Here is a 12303-nt window from a genome sequence, read left to right as displayed (position 1 = left end):
CCTGCAGCCCTTCGGGGCAACTCTGTTCATGGGGCATTGTCTGAGCACATCCAGTTCCCATCGCCCAGCACAACACACACACACACACACACACACACACACACACACACCAGGTTCCTTGGCTGCCCCCAACCCCAGCACCTCCAGGAAAGAGAGGAAAGTGTCAGGAGTATGGGCAGGAGTCAGCCCCTGGGGGCTGTAGTGCTTTGCAGGACTGGGGCCTGCCTCAGCTTGTGCTGGAGAAGCAAGGAGTGGCCACTCAGGTGAGGCCACTTGATACCTCACTGCACCTGGTGGCAGGAGCTGGGAGGGATAAAAGCTCAGCATTTCCCTTCAGCTCTTTGCCACAGCAATGCTATCCCTGCCTGTTTGCCTCTGGCCTCTTGCTCCTTGGACCCTTGCCTTGCCGACGCCTTGCTCTTTGGACCCTCGCCTTGCCGACGCCTTGATCCTCGACCCTTGGACCTTTGCCTTGCCGATGCCTTGCTCCCTGACTCCCAGACCTTCACCTCTGCCTTGCTCCTTGACCCTGTGACTGCCTGCTACTGGACCCTCAGCCCTGCACCTGTTCCTGCTTCTACACCTCCATCTTGCCTCTGGTCCTGACGTCCCCAGCCAGGGCTTCAACCGCCCGCCGACCGGACCGTGACAGAAAGAGCCCACACAAACCACAGGGCAATCAGTGGGGCTGCATGGCTGCCCTCCTGAGCCACAGCTTTCTTGAAGGAACTTCCCAAAGGTCTGCTTGGACATGCATACAATTATACATGGCATGGAGGAAGTGGGCAGAGAAAAGTTTTGCCTCCCTCTCTCATAACACTAGAACTCAAGGTCACCCAGTGAAGCTGATTGTTGGGAGATTCAGGACAGATAAAATAAAGTTCTTCATGCAGCGTGCAGTTAAACTAGGGAACCCAGTTCCACAGGAGTCGGGAATGGCCACCAACCTGGATGGCTTTAGAAGAGGATTGGACAAATGCATTGGGAAAGAGGGCTTTCGATGGCTACCAAGCCATGATGGCTCGGCTCGGCCTCCACACAGTCAGAGGCAGCAATGCTTCTGAATACCAGTTACAGGAAGCCACAAGAGGGGAGAGGGCTCTCGTTCTCGAATTCTGCTTGCAGGTTTCTCTCGGGGGATCTAGTTGGTCACTTTGAGAGCAGGATGCTAGACTAGATAGGCCCCCAGCGTGACCTAGCAGGCTCTTCTTCTGTCCTTGTGACACTAACATGCCACGTGCATGAACCCACGTGACAACGGAAACTGACTTTCCCTCTAAGATCAAGTATTAGTCATTGGCTATATTTATTATTATGCCTCTCTGGGTTGCCATCAGCTGTCATCAGCTCTTAATCTTTGCAATCTCATTTGCAGAATCAAGTTCAGTATCTATTTATTTTTTATTTGAAGTGTTTATCTGCTCCTGTTCAGCCACAGCATTGCCAACATTTAAAACAAGCAACTATGGTAGCAGAACCATTAATCTGGCAACGGAAAAAGGGATAAACAGCACAGCAGCACTGCCACCAAAAGCAGAATCAACTCTCAAGGATGCTGTGGGACTACAATTCCCATTACCCCTGCAACTGGCCAGGCTGGCTGCTGGGACTTGGAGTCCAGCCCCACCCCTACTACATCCCTGGTAGCCAGTTCAGATCCCAAAAGCTTTGTGAAATAAAATGTTTAGATTGCATGTAGCAGTAAGTTGAGAATGAGGCTCTTGATTCATTCCACTTTCATGAATGATTATTATTATTATTATTAATTATTATTATTATTATTATTTTATTTATACCCCGCACATCTGGCTGGGTTTTCCCCGCCACTCTAGGCGGCTTCCAACAATTACCAACATGCATTAAAATATCACAGATTAAAAACTTCCCTAAACAGGGCTGCCTTTAGATGTTTTCTAAATGTCAGGTAGTTGTTCATCTCCCTGACCTCCGATGGAAGGGCGTTCCACAGGGCGGGAGCCACTACCGAGAAGGCCCTCTGCCTGGTTCCCTGTAGCTTTGCTTCTCGCAGTGAGGGAACCGCCAGAAGGCCCTCAGCGCTGGATCTCAGTGTCCGGGCTGAACAACGGGGATGGAGACAGACGCTCCTTCAGGTATACTGGCACAAGAGCATTTGCACAGAGCTCAGAATGTGGGGCATTGCTAGTAAAAGCTCGTGCTTCTGACATCTGGTAGCAGTCAGGCCCCACCTATGTTGAAACAACCCAGCTCCTCCCTCCCCCCGCTGGCCAGCAGGGTCCCCAACTTCAGTTTCAAGAAAGGAGATTCCAACTAAACATTAGGAAGAACTTTCTGAGGGCAAAGAGATGTTAAACATGGGAAAGCATGCCTTTGGAAAGCGGTGGACTCTCCTTCCTTTTAAGCTGTGGTTGGATTGCGATCTGTCAGGAATTCATTAGCTAGGGGTTGGGCTAGATTGACTCTTGGGGTCCCTTTCAACTCTGTGATTCTAAGAGGGCAAAATCAACAGACACACACCCTCACTTTTTTTTAACCTGACTGGTATTAGAGGTTATTCTTCTCTCAGATATTTACATGCCTTTATTGCTGCTGTATCTGGATATTCTGTTTCCATATCAAATGTAAGCCTCTGCTCTAAACATTCCACATGTCATAATTAAAAACAGCTTCTGTATTTACCCAGGCTACTTAGTATCATGACAGAATGATCAAAGGAAAGACTGTCTCCATCAATGCCTGGAGTGAGTGGGATTTAGATGCACCTGGTGAGAGAAGGAGGGTGGATTTCATCACTCCACTAGGAGACAAGTCCCCCCCCCTCCCCTTCCAGGCCTACCAGAAGAAATGCAAATGAAGCCAGCTGGATGCCACCCTGCCTCCTTGGAAGATGGGGCAAAGTCCTCTTTCTGGCATCCTTCCTGGCAAAGACCATTGAATGTTGAGTTAGTGGCTTGACGTTGAGTCTGAGAAGCAAAGAATCTGCTCCTGAACTGGGATGGGGTGAAGGAAGGGTTGTTTTGCCCCACTTTGCTGACACAAGGTGCCTTTTGCCTGCTCTTGATTCCTGGAGAGGGGTGACCAGACCATCGAGGGATCCATGCTCTAGTTCAGTGTTTCCCAACCTTGGGTCTCCAGCTGTTTTTGGACTACAATTCCCATCATCCCTGACCACTGGTCTTGCTAACTAGGGATGATGGGAGTTGTAGTCCAAAAACAGTTGGCAACCCAAGGTTGGGAAACACTGCTCTAGTTATGTCCAGGCTGCGTTGCCATGGTGAGTAATATATGTGGGGCTTTAGAAGTGGTCCAGAAACTTCAGCTGGTGCAGAAGATGGCTGCAAGAGCCTTAAGCAGGACCAGGTGTTAACAGATGTATAATGCCAATGTTCATCCATCTAACAAACTTGTTTTGGGGACGACTGGATATCACAGGAGGAAGAACAAGGCAGGTCACACACAGAAGAAGAGCCTGCTGGATCAGGCCAATGACCAATCTTTTAAAGCCATCCAAGTTGGTGGCCATCACTGCCTCCTGTGGGAGTGAGTTCCATAGCTCATCTATGCATTACATGAAAAAGGACTTCCTTTTATCTGTCCTGAAACCTTCCAACAGTCAGCGTCATTGGATGTCCAAGAGTTCTAGTGTAACAAGAGAGGGAGTAAAAACTTTTCTCATTTCACCTGCACAAGGGAGTTTGTGAGACAACCCACCAGTCAATCATGTGGTTTGGCCCAAAAGGCCTATCCTGGTCAAAAACTGGCCTGCAGAGCCAAAGGCCCCATGCCCTGTTCTGTCCTAGGAACACAGCATATTCAAAAGTTGCATAGATCCGATTTCTCTTGTGAGCGTTTGCTGGCACACAACACTCTCTGTTGAACATCTCCATGTTTCTCAGGGTGGGATGCCTTTGTACTGCCTGTGGGCCTCCCCACCTTCCCTGAGTTCTGGAAACTTGAGGCCCACTATGCACCCGGCCAATTTCTAAATCATGTTCAAGATACAAGTTTCCAGTATACCAGACATGCACAAAACAGTAGTTAAGGAAAATATATTTTGCTGCCTGAGGCGAAAAACAAGATAGCACCCTCCTCTAAGGCCCGTCCTGAAGCCAACTGGACTGGTAGTTGAATCCTATATAATAAAGTGCAAGTGTCTCTGCGTCCAGTATTCCCTGTGTCCCTGGGTTTGCGCTACTGCGCATGTGCCCCACGGACACAGGGATTGGACGCAGAGACTTGGAACGCACACCGCGCGTGTGCTCTACCCACCCCACCCCACCCCACCCCACCCCTCTGCCTACCGTTTCCCTCGCAGTCCTCAGAAGAATCGCGGCCTTCTCCTGGGCGCCCGCTGGCCAGCTGGGCTCAGCGGAGCGCCCCGACGAAGCGGCGGCCATGGGAGGGGCCAGCCGGGCCCCCCACGCGCCGCCGCCGAAAGAGGCCGAATCGCGGCCTTCTCCTGGGTGCCCGCTGGCCAGCTGGGCTCAGCGGAGCGCCCCGACGAAGTGGCATGTTCTAGCGCCCATTTATTAAATGGGCTGAATGACACTAGTCCTACTTAATACTGGTGAAATGACTACCCTCAAGGGCAGAAGGCTAGCATAGGAGCTACAGGGCAGGTCATGTGGCACTCACAGCTCTGTTCGCTCCCTGCCCCACCTCAGCATCCGCCGCCTGAGGCAGCTGCTTCATTCTGCCTCATTGTAGGGCTGGCCCTCATGGGATGAACCAGATCCACTTCAAAGTGCTATGTGAACACAGACAGCCCTGAACTCCCAGGAGAGAGGAACAAGGAGAAGATGTTGGTTCTCCTGGAGTTCTGGCAGTCACCTGATGGAAAACAACAAATGGAAATGGCCAGGAAGCCTTTTCCCCTTGGCCTCTCTTACCTGAGACAATTGAAGCGAGTCTGAATATATCAGTGAGACGAGAGGTGACTGGTTCGTAGGGGGAAGCTTCGTAAAACTCTTCTCCTGGAATGAGAAGGAGGAGAAAGAGAGACTCTTAGCAACTCATAATGTCCTTTTGCTTTTGCACGGGGGGGGGGGGGGGGGCAGAGAGCCACAGATCCCTGGACCCCTGTTAAACTGTGATTTGTTTCTTGTGAAAACAAACTCAAAGCAGTTTACCAAAAACACGAATTAATAGCATTGTTAATAAGAAAAATTGACAACAACAATTTAAGTCTTTGGGGAATTTAAAATGACAATAGACTAAGCACAGTTTAAAACTCACATCAACTTTCTAAAGATCTGAGCAGGCTTGTCTAAACAAGAATGTTTTTAACAGGCACCAAAAAGAGGACAGTGAAGACGCCTGTCTGATGTCAATAGGCAGGGAGTTCCAGAGTGTCGGTTCCGCCACACTAAAATACCAGCTTCTTGCAAATGTGGAATGAGCATTACGTGGCACCTATAACAGCACCACTTCCACTGATTGAAGTGGATAAGAGGGTGATGTGGCTCAGCAGCTATCATAGGTTGGCCTTAGTTGATCTGTGAAATCAGATGAGGCTCTTTTGCCCCCTTTTTCTTGATATCTGACCCATGAAACAGGACTGACAGCCTCACAGGGTTGTTGCAAGGATGAAAGAGGCAAAGGCTATTTTAACACAGTTCTAAGCATCAAGAGCCTAAGTACGGTAACTTGATTGAATGGCCCCTGAAGTTGCTCAGGCAAGGCATTTCAGATTCATTCAGGAGCCCTTGGCTTCCCAATTCACCTCTGGAGCCCTGGCGTGACTGTGATTCACACACCAGACCAGAGGGGCATGGAAGCAATCCTGAGGAGAGAGGGCCCCAGTTTAAACCATGGATTTCAACAGTTCTTAGTCCCAACGCCACTTTGACCATAGAATTTTATGGTTCAATCCTCTGCAATGCAGGAATCAAAGCTAAAGAATCCCTGGCCATCCACCGCCTGTTTAAAACTTCCTACAAAGGAGAGTCTTCTCTGTAATATTCCGATTTTAGTATATGTGCTCCCAAAGCAAGCCCGCTGCAAAGGCGAGTCCGCCACCTTCTGAAGTCGTCTGTTCCACAGGCAAACAGCTCTTGCCACTGGAAAGTTCTTCCTAATGTTTAGTCGGAATCTCCTTCGCTTAAATTGGATCCATTGGTTCAGGTCCTCCCCTCTGGAGCAGCAGACAAGATTGCTCCATCTTGCATATGACAGGTATCTGAAGATGGCTATCATGTCCACCTCTCAGCCTTCCCTTCTCCAGGCTAAATAAACTCAACTCCCTCAACTGTTCCTCCTCCTAAGGGTTCGTTTCCAGACCCTTGATCATTTACTTGTTCCACCCTTTGCGATCAGGAGAAGGTTAAGGGGTGATATGATAGCCATGTTCAAATATATAAAAGGATGTCATATAGAGGAGGGAGAAAGGTTGTTTTCTGCTGCTCCAGAGAAGCGGTCACGGAGCAATGGATTCAAACTACAAGAAAGAAGATTCCACCTAAACATTAGGAAGAACTTCCTGACAGTAAGAGCTGTTTGGCAATGGAATTTGCTACCAAGGAGTGTGGTGGAGTCTCCTTCTTTGGAGGTCTTTAAGCAGAGGCTTGACAGGCATATGTCAGGAATGCTTTGATGGTGTTTCCTGCTTGGCAGGGGGTTGGCCCTTGTGGTCTCTTCCAACTCTACGATTCTATGATTCTATGAGTTGTAAAACAAGCTCAAAGGATGGAAAGACTGGTGGAGGAGGAGGAGGAGACCTCCCTCCCTTCCTCACAGGTTCTTCCTGGGCAGCTTACTCACAGAATATATTCTCAGCCTGGAGGACGAGGAGGAGGAGGAGGAGGAGGAGGAGGAGGAGGAGGAGGAGGAGGAGGAGGAGGAGGAGGAGGCAGCTGCCCTCCTCCTCTCTGGTAATTAAGAAGCTCAGCTGCTCAAACACAAGGTTATTAGCAAGCCAGGAGCACTCCAGGAAGGGTCGGCCCCCACCACAGGAGCTCCTCGCTGGACAGTTACAAATGCATTTCATTACAGTACAGGGGATTGTTCCCCTTTGCCAGGCGAGCTCAGCTGCCCCCATGCACAGAGGCTGCTTCTCAAGGGCACGCTTCTCACACAGGCTGCTTCTCTCCTTTCTCAAATAGAAACGGGAGCCCGGGAAGGGAAAGACAGAGCCTTAACGGGAGGTTCACATGAAAATCATAGAATTGTAGAAACTCCCTACAATCCCGCTTGAAATGCAGCAAGGTCATTTCCCACCCGCCCACAGAGTTCCAAGGTGCATTTACAGGGAATCGTTCCCATCAGGAAGTGGAGGGTTGGGAGGGATGCCTGAATCTGACACACGCAGGACCTTGTTAGTTTCCCACCCTGACAATTCCTATTTACGAAGCTGCCGTCTGCGCACGCATGATGGCCACACATTGGCACGACCCCACTCCCTCCCTCTGCACCCACTTTCCTAATCGGATTGAAGCTGGCTTCAGAAATGGCAGCATTTGTCAAGGAACAGCAGGAGCGAAATGGATCGTGGCTCACATCATGTGAGCATGGCATCAAAATTTAGCAGTGGGGGTGCACTGGATGCGGAGGAAGCGGTCATGTGGAGGTGCCCAAAGAGGCTCTGACTTACACCTAAGGGGGAGCGAGTGAGAAAAGTCCTGGTGTCTCTCAGCCATGGCTCAGTGGTAGAGCAGCTGCCTTGCATGTAGAAGGTCCCAGGTTCAATCGCTGGAATGTCCAGGAAGGGTTGGGAGAGACCGCCTCCCTGAAATCCTGCTGCCGGTCAGGGCTTGTCCACACCCCTGCTTGTCCCGTGCTTTTTTTGCATCTGTCCCACAGCTCCCCTGGAAAAATGCTCTTTACTGTTGAATTGGAACAAACAGCAATCCATGGAAAAGTCAGTTGCTGTTTGGTCTGATTCAGTGATAAGAGCTGTTCAGCAGTGGAACAGCCTCCCACGAGAGGTGGTAGACTCTCCTTCATTGGAGGTTTTAAGCCGAGGTTGAATAGCCATCTGCTAGGGAAACTTTAAATGAGATTCCTGGACTGCAGGGGGTTGGGCTGGATGACCCTTACGGTCCCTTCCAACTCTGCAATTCTATGAAATCGATTCAGTGGCTACCCTTGCTTCTGCCTCCAGTGGACTCTCATGAAGCTGGAGAATTGCTGGCGCGGAATCAAAGCTTTGTCTCTCCATGGGCAGCTCTGACAGGTCACAGCTTTGAATTTCCCCCTCGCTGGGCTTGCAACAACAAATCACACATTCGCAATTCAGGTACCTCAGTTGCTTCTTTTTCTATATCGCCTCGCCAGGGCCGTAAGTAATTAGGTATCTGAAAAACTTTGCTCCTCTCTAGGAAAATTGCCTTGCATCAAAAGGGCAATGGACCTCCCCTGAGCTGGAGGAGGCAGAAATAGCCTCTTGGGGGAAGCACCAAGGTGGAACAGGAGCAGCCTTGGTGGCGGGGGGGGGGGAGCTCAGCTGGGCTCCTTCCAAGAGCAAAGAGGACCTTTGGGTAGTTGGTCAGGGGCAACACCTTGGGCAGGTGGGCAGATCTCGCTGTTTCCAAACTATTCTTTGCCTTCAGGTGCAGAGAAATATGCCCAGAGATTTGCATTTGCTGGAGACAGGAAACTGTGCCACAGATCTTGTATGTGTAAAATGGGGTGCACCCATCAATACAGCACCCCTCTTTTCACCACTGCTTTCCTCCCTCCTCCTGCCAGTTTACTTATAGCTGCTGCACCTTCCTAGGCTAGTTTGTTTGTGACAGATTAGCACAGAACATAGCTGCCAAGTTCTCCCTTTTTTAAGGGAAATTCCCTTATGCTGAATAGGCTTCCTCGCGAGAAAAGGAAAAACTTGGCAGCTATGGCATAGAAAAACTGAGATAATGAGATTCCCTCACTGCAAGAAGCCAGGTTCTCGATAGTGGCACCTGCCCTGTGGAATGCCCTCCCACCAGATATCAAAGAGAAAAACATCTACCAGACTTTTAGAAGACATTTGAAGGCAGCCCTGTTTAGGGAAGCTTTTAATGTTTAACAGACCATTGTATTTTAATATTTTGTTGGAAGCTGCCCAGAGTGGCTGGGGAAACCCAGCCAGATGGGTGGGGTATAAATAAATTATTATTATTATTATTATTATTATTATTATTATTATTATTATTTATCACACAGAGGCTGGGTACTGCCTTCTTTTTCATTGACAGGGTCCCTACTTCATGCTAAAAGTTTAAATGGTAACACTTAGAATCACAGAATTGTAAGAGCTGAAAGGTACCCCCTCTCCTCGGATCATGGTGCAGGAATCTTTGCAAGAGTCTTTGCATTTCCAGTGAAAGGCAAAAGGCTGCATTTCAGCTGGCTGGAGATCTTTTGTGAAATCTCAATATGTTTTGCACGTTGAACCTCTGCAGTCAGGAATAAACCACACTGAGTTCCATGGATCTTACCCCCCAGTTAGATTGCTGATATGTGTGCATTGTAATGGATCAACACCATTAACTGCATTCCTGGACACGCTGTGGGGAGCATGCATGGCTATGGGGCGGGGAGGGCTCTCCTGATGAGCTCCTGCACTTCAGAATTTGCCATGGCACTGCAAGTCTGGATTGCAGGGAGTGCCAAAGGGGACACGTGCCTTGGGCAGCCCATTAGGGGGACAGCAAACCGTACTTTGTCCCCTTCTTTTTTCATACCTCTCGCTGCCTGCAGCAACACAAAAGCAAGCCCCTTTCAATTTGGCTTCTTTGCAGGGTTTGTTCTCCCCTGGGTGGGGAAGGGGAAGAGGTTGTTGTGGGATGGAACACTGGGGCAGACAAGTCACAACAGTTCCTAGAGTGTCCACTAAGAGGAACTCACCTGGGGAACACCTGACTAAGTTTCTGTTCCTCCAGATATGCAGATGAGATGGATTAGCTGGCAGACAAAAGCTCCCAGCCAGCAGCCATTCTCTCTCCTAGCCTTCTCTCCTTCAATGGGAACACATCTCCAGAGAATCTACAGTTAGGATGGTTCTCCCTCTCGGCCTGCTGCCAAGAGAGAGACCAGATGGAGCCTTACTCTACTAAGAAGACTCCAGATGTACATACTTGTAACTTTTCTACGCAAGCCTGCCTTTCTGAGATTATGCTGTTAACTCAGGATGAAACTGTAAGTAAACTCTATCTTATTTTATAAACACTGTGTTGTGTATTTCTTTTAAGAGGGACAAAACTTTGCCAGGAAGTATAATATTGTACAGGTTTTAGCAAACCTGGACGCACACGCTTTGCTGCGCACAAAAGGGGAATGTCACTCTGCTGATATTGGAAGCTTGCTAACACAAGCTTGGATAGGATCTATCTAATAATATATCCTAATCCACATCCCTAACATTCCCACAGTTGTAACAGCTGGCCAGGGAAAGGAGGCATGGGAAAGGGAGCACACCTGGTCTGCAAGAGCAGCAGCATCAAGAGCAGCCAGCAAGGTCATGTGGCATGGAGGGTGGGCTTGAAAAGCCTACAAACTTAACCAAGTCCACACAGCAGTAAACCTTATCCAGCCTCTTTTCAAAGGAAGCTTGGTCTAGGCTTCCCTGGGATTCTCCCATCGAAGAATGAGACGCAGACTTGCACAACCGGTACAGGTGCCATGTAATACCCGTTAGGCATTTATAAGAACTCAAATCGTTTGCTGTGGCAACACCCACACTTTGGAACTCCCTGCCTCTTGAAATCAGGCCAGCGTCTTCACTGCACTTTTCACAACGCCAGTGCTGCCAATTGAAACAGTTGTGTCGGCAGACATGGGTGAGGCGATCTCCCAAGTAAACCGGTCCCAAGGGCTTTATATACTAATAGCAACACCTTGAACTTGGCCCAGTAGCAAGCTGGCAACCAGTACAGATCTCTGAGCAAAGGTGTTCTGTGCTGACAAGGCCTCACTCCTGTCAGCAATCATGCTGCAGCATCCAGATCAGGCATCCCCGAATTCGGCCCTCCAGATGTTTTGGGACTACAATTCCCATCATCCCTGACCTCTTAGTTAGGGATGATGGGAGTTGTAGTCCCGAAACATCTGGAGGGCCGAGTATGGGGGTGCCTGGTCTAGATGAAGCACAAGGGCGGCCTCACATAGAGTGCATTGCAGCAATCCTGCCCAGTTCTCAATGCTCTACTCAGTTTCACACATGCGCACCCCACACCCCTGCCAGCCAGGGAGGCACTTACCCCCCGTCAAGCCAAGGTGGATGCTCCAGTAGATCTGAAGGCACAGGAGCTCCTTCTTCATCCCGCGCTTGCAGTGGCAGTCATAGAGGGGGCTCTCCTGCAGCACCTCCAGGGCCGCCTGGCACTCCTTGTTGGCCAGCATGGTGTTGCGGTCACGCCCGGCCACGCACTGGCGCAGCGTGCGGTAACGGGAGCTGCAGCTGGGCTCGGCGGCACACAGCTCGTTGGCGCGGACGCAGTCCACAGGGATCCGCCAGGTGTGGAAGTCCTGGGTGGTCAGCGAGGAAGAAGCAGCCCATGTGTGCAACATCTTGTCTGCAGGCAAGGAGGGAAACACAGGGAAGCGGCTCAGAGACAAAGAGAGCACAGGGCACCACACCCCCAAAGCCCGGGTAAGCAGTGTTAGAAACTCAGGTATATAAGCTAGGCGCCAGATGGCTCCTTAAGCCAAGGTTGCAGTCACCAAAATGGAATGTCTAGTTGCCGTCCGGGGGCAAGACGGCTCTAGAGTGTTGTTTTTCAAATGAGGGACTGGCTGTGATTGATTCTCAGTTAAACATCTCGCTAGTTCAGAGCACAATCTTGAGCTAGGTTAAGAGCTTTGAGAACTTAAAGAAGAAAAGTCCCTTGATCCAGGGACAGTCCACAGGCCTGCTCTGAGCTCTGCTTCTCTTAATCATAAATCGCGCTGCACAGAAAAAAGCATTTGGGTTGCAGAAATTCATTCCAGCTGTGCAGATAAAATAGAATTGATAGAATCCTACAGGATTAGTCTGTGAAAACTGTGGCGATCCAACGATCCCCAGATGGTGGAGGTGTCAGGTGTCATCCTGGCGCCCAGGCAGCTTCACTTGGTTTCAAGTGATTGAAAGCCAGGTGCTAAATGAGCCCAGTGCCAGGCTAATTTCGAACACTGTGGGTAAGGGGTGCCACAAAAGAAGTTTAGAAAATCATGCCTGACATGGATAAAGTAGACAGAGGAAAGTTATTCTCCCTCTCTCATAACACTAAGAACTGCTTGTGGGTATAGACCATTACACTCATAGAGTGTAGTGGGGATTGCGGACGAGGCCAAAAGAAATCTGGGAGGGGGTGGGCTGTAGTTAGGCTGAGTCACGGGGCGTGCCTTTGAGTTTGATTGACAGCC

General features: G+C 49.8%; 1 protein-coding gene across 1 annotated transcript in view; it reads right to left on the bottom strand.

Annotated features, from left to right (window-relative positions):
- GFRA2 (GDNF family receptor alpha 2) overlaps positions 1-12303 on the bottom strand; it is a 71170-nt gene that overhangs the window by 43633 nt on the left and 15234 nt on the right. Inside the window, exons 2-3 of the mRNA XM_035119132.3 lie at positions 11157-11471; positions 4869-4952 (exon numbers count right to left, since the gene is read on the bottom strand). Of these exons, the coding sequence (XP_034975023.3) occupies positions 4869-4952; positions 11157-11471 (399 nt within the window). The remainder of the gene's footprint in view (positions 1-4868; positions 4953-11156; positions 11472-12303) is intronic.

The sequence above is a fragment of the Zootoca vivipara genome, chromosome 6 (genome assembly GCF_965207765.1).
Source record: "Zootoca vivipara chromosome 6, rZooViv2.hap1.1, whole genome shotgun sequence".
Taxonomy (NCBI): Eukaryota; Metazoa; Chordata; class Lepidosauria; order Squamata; family Lacertidae; genus Zootoca; species Zootoca vivipara.
Note: the sequence above shows the minus strand (reverse complement) of the source record. Positions and strands in the feature narration are given on the sequence as shown.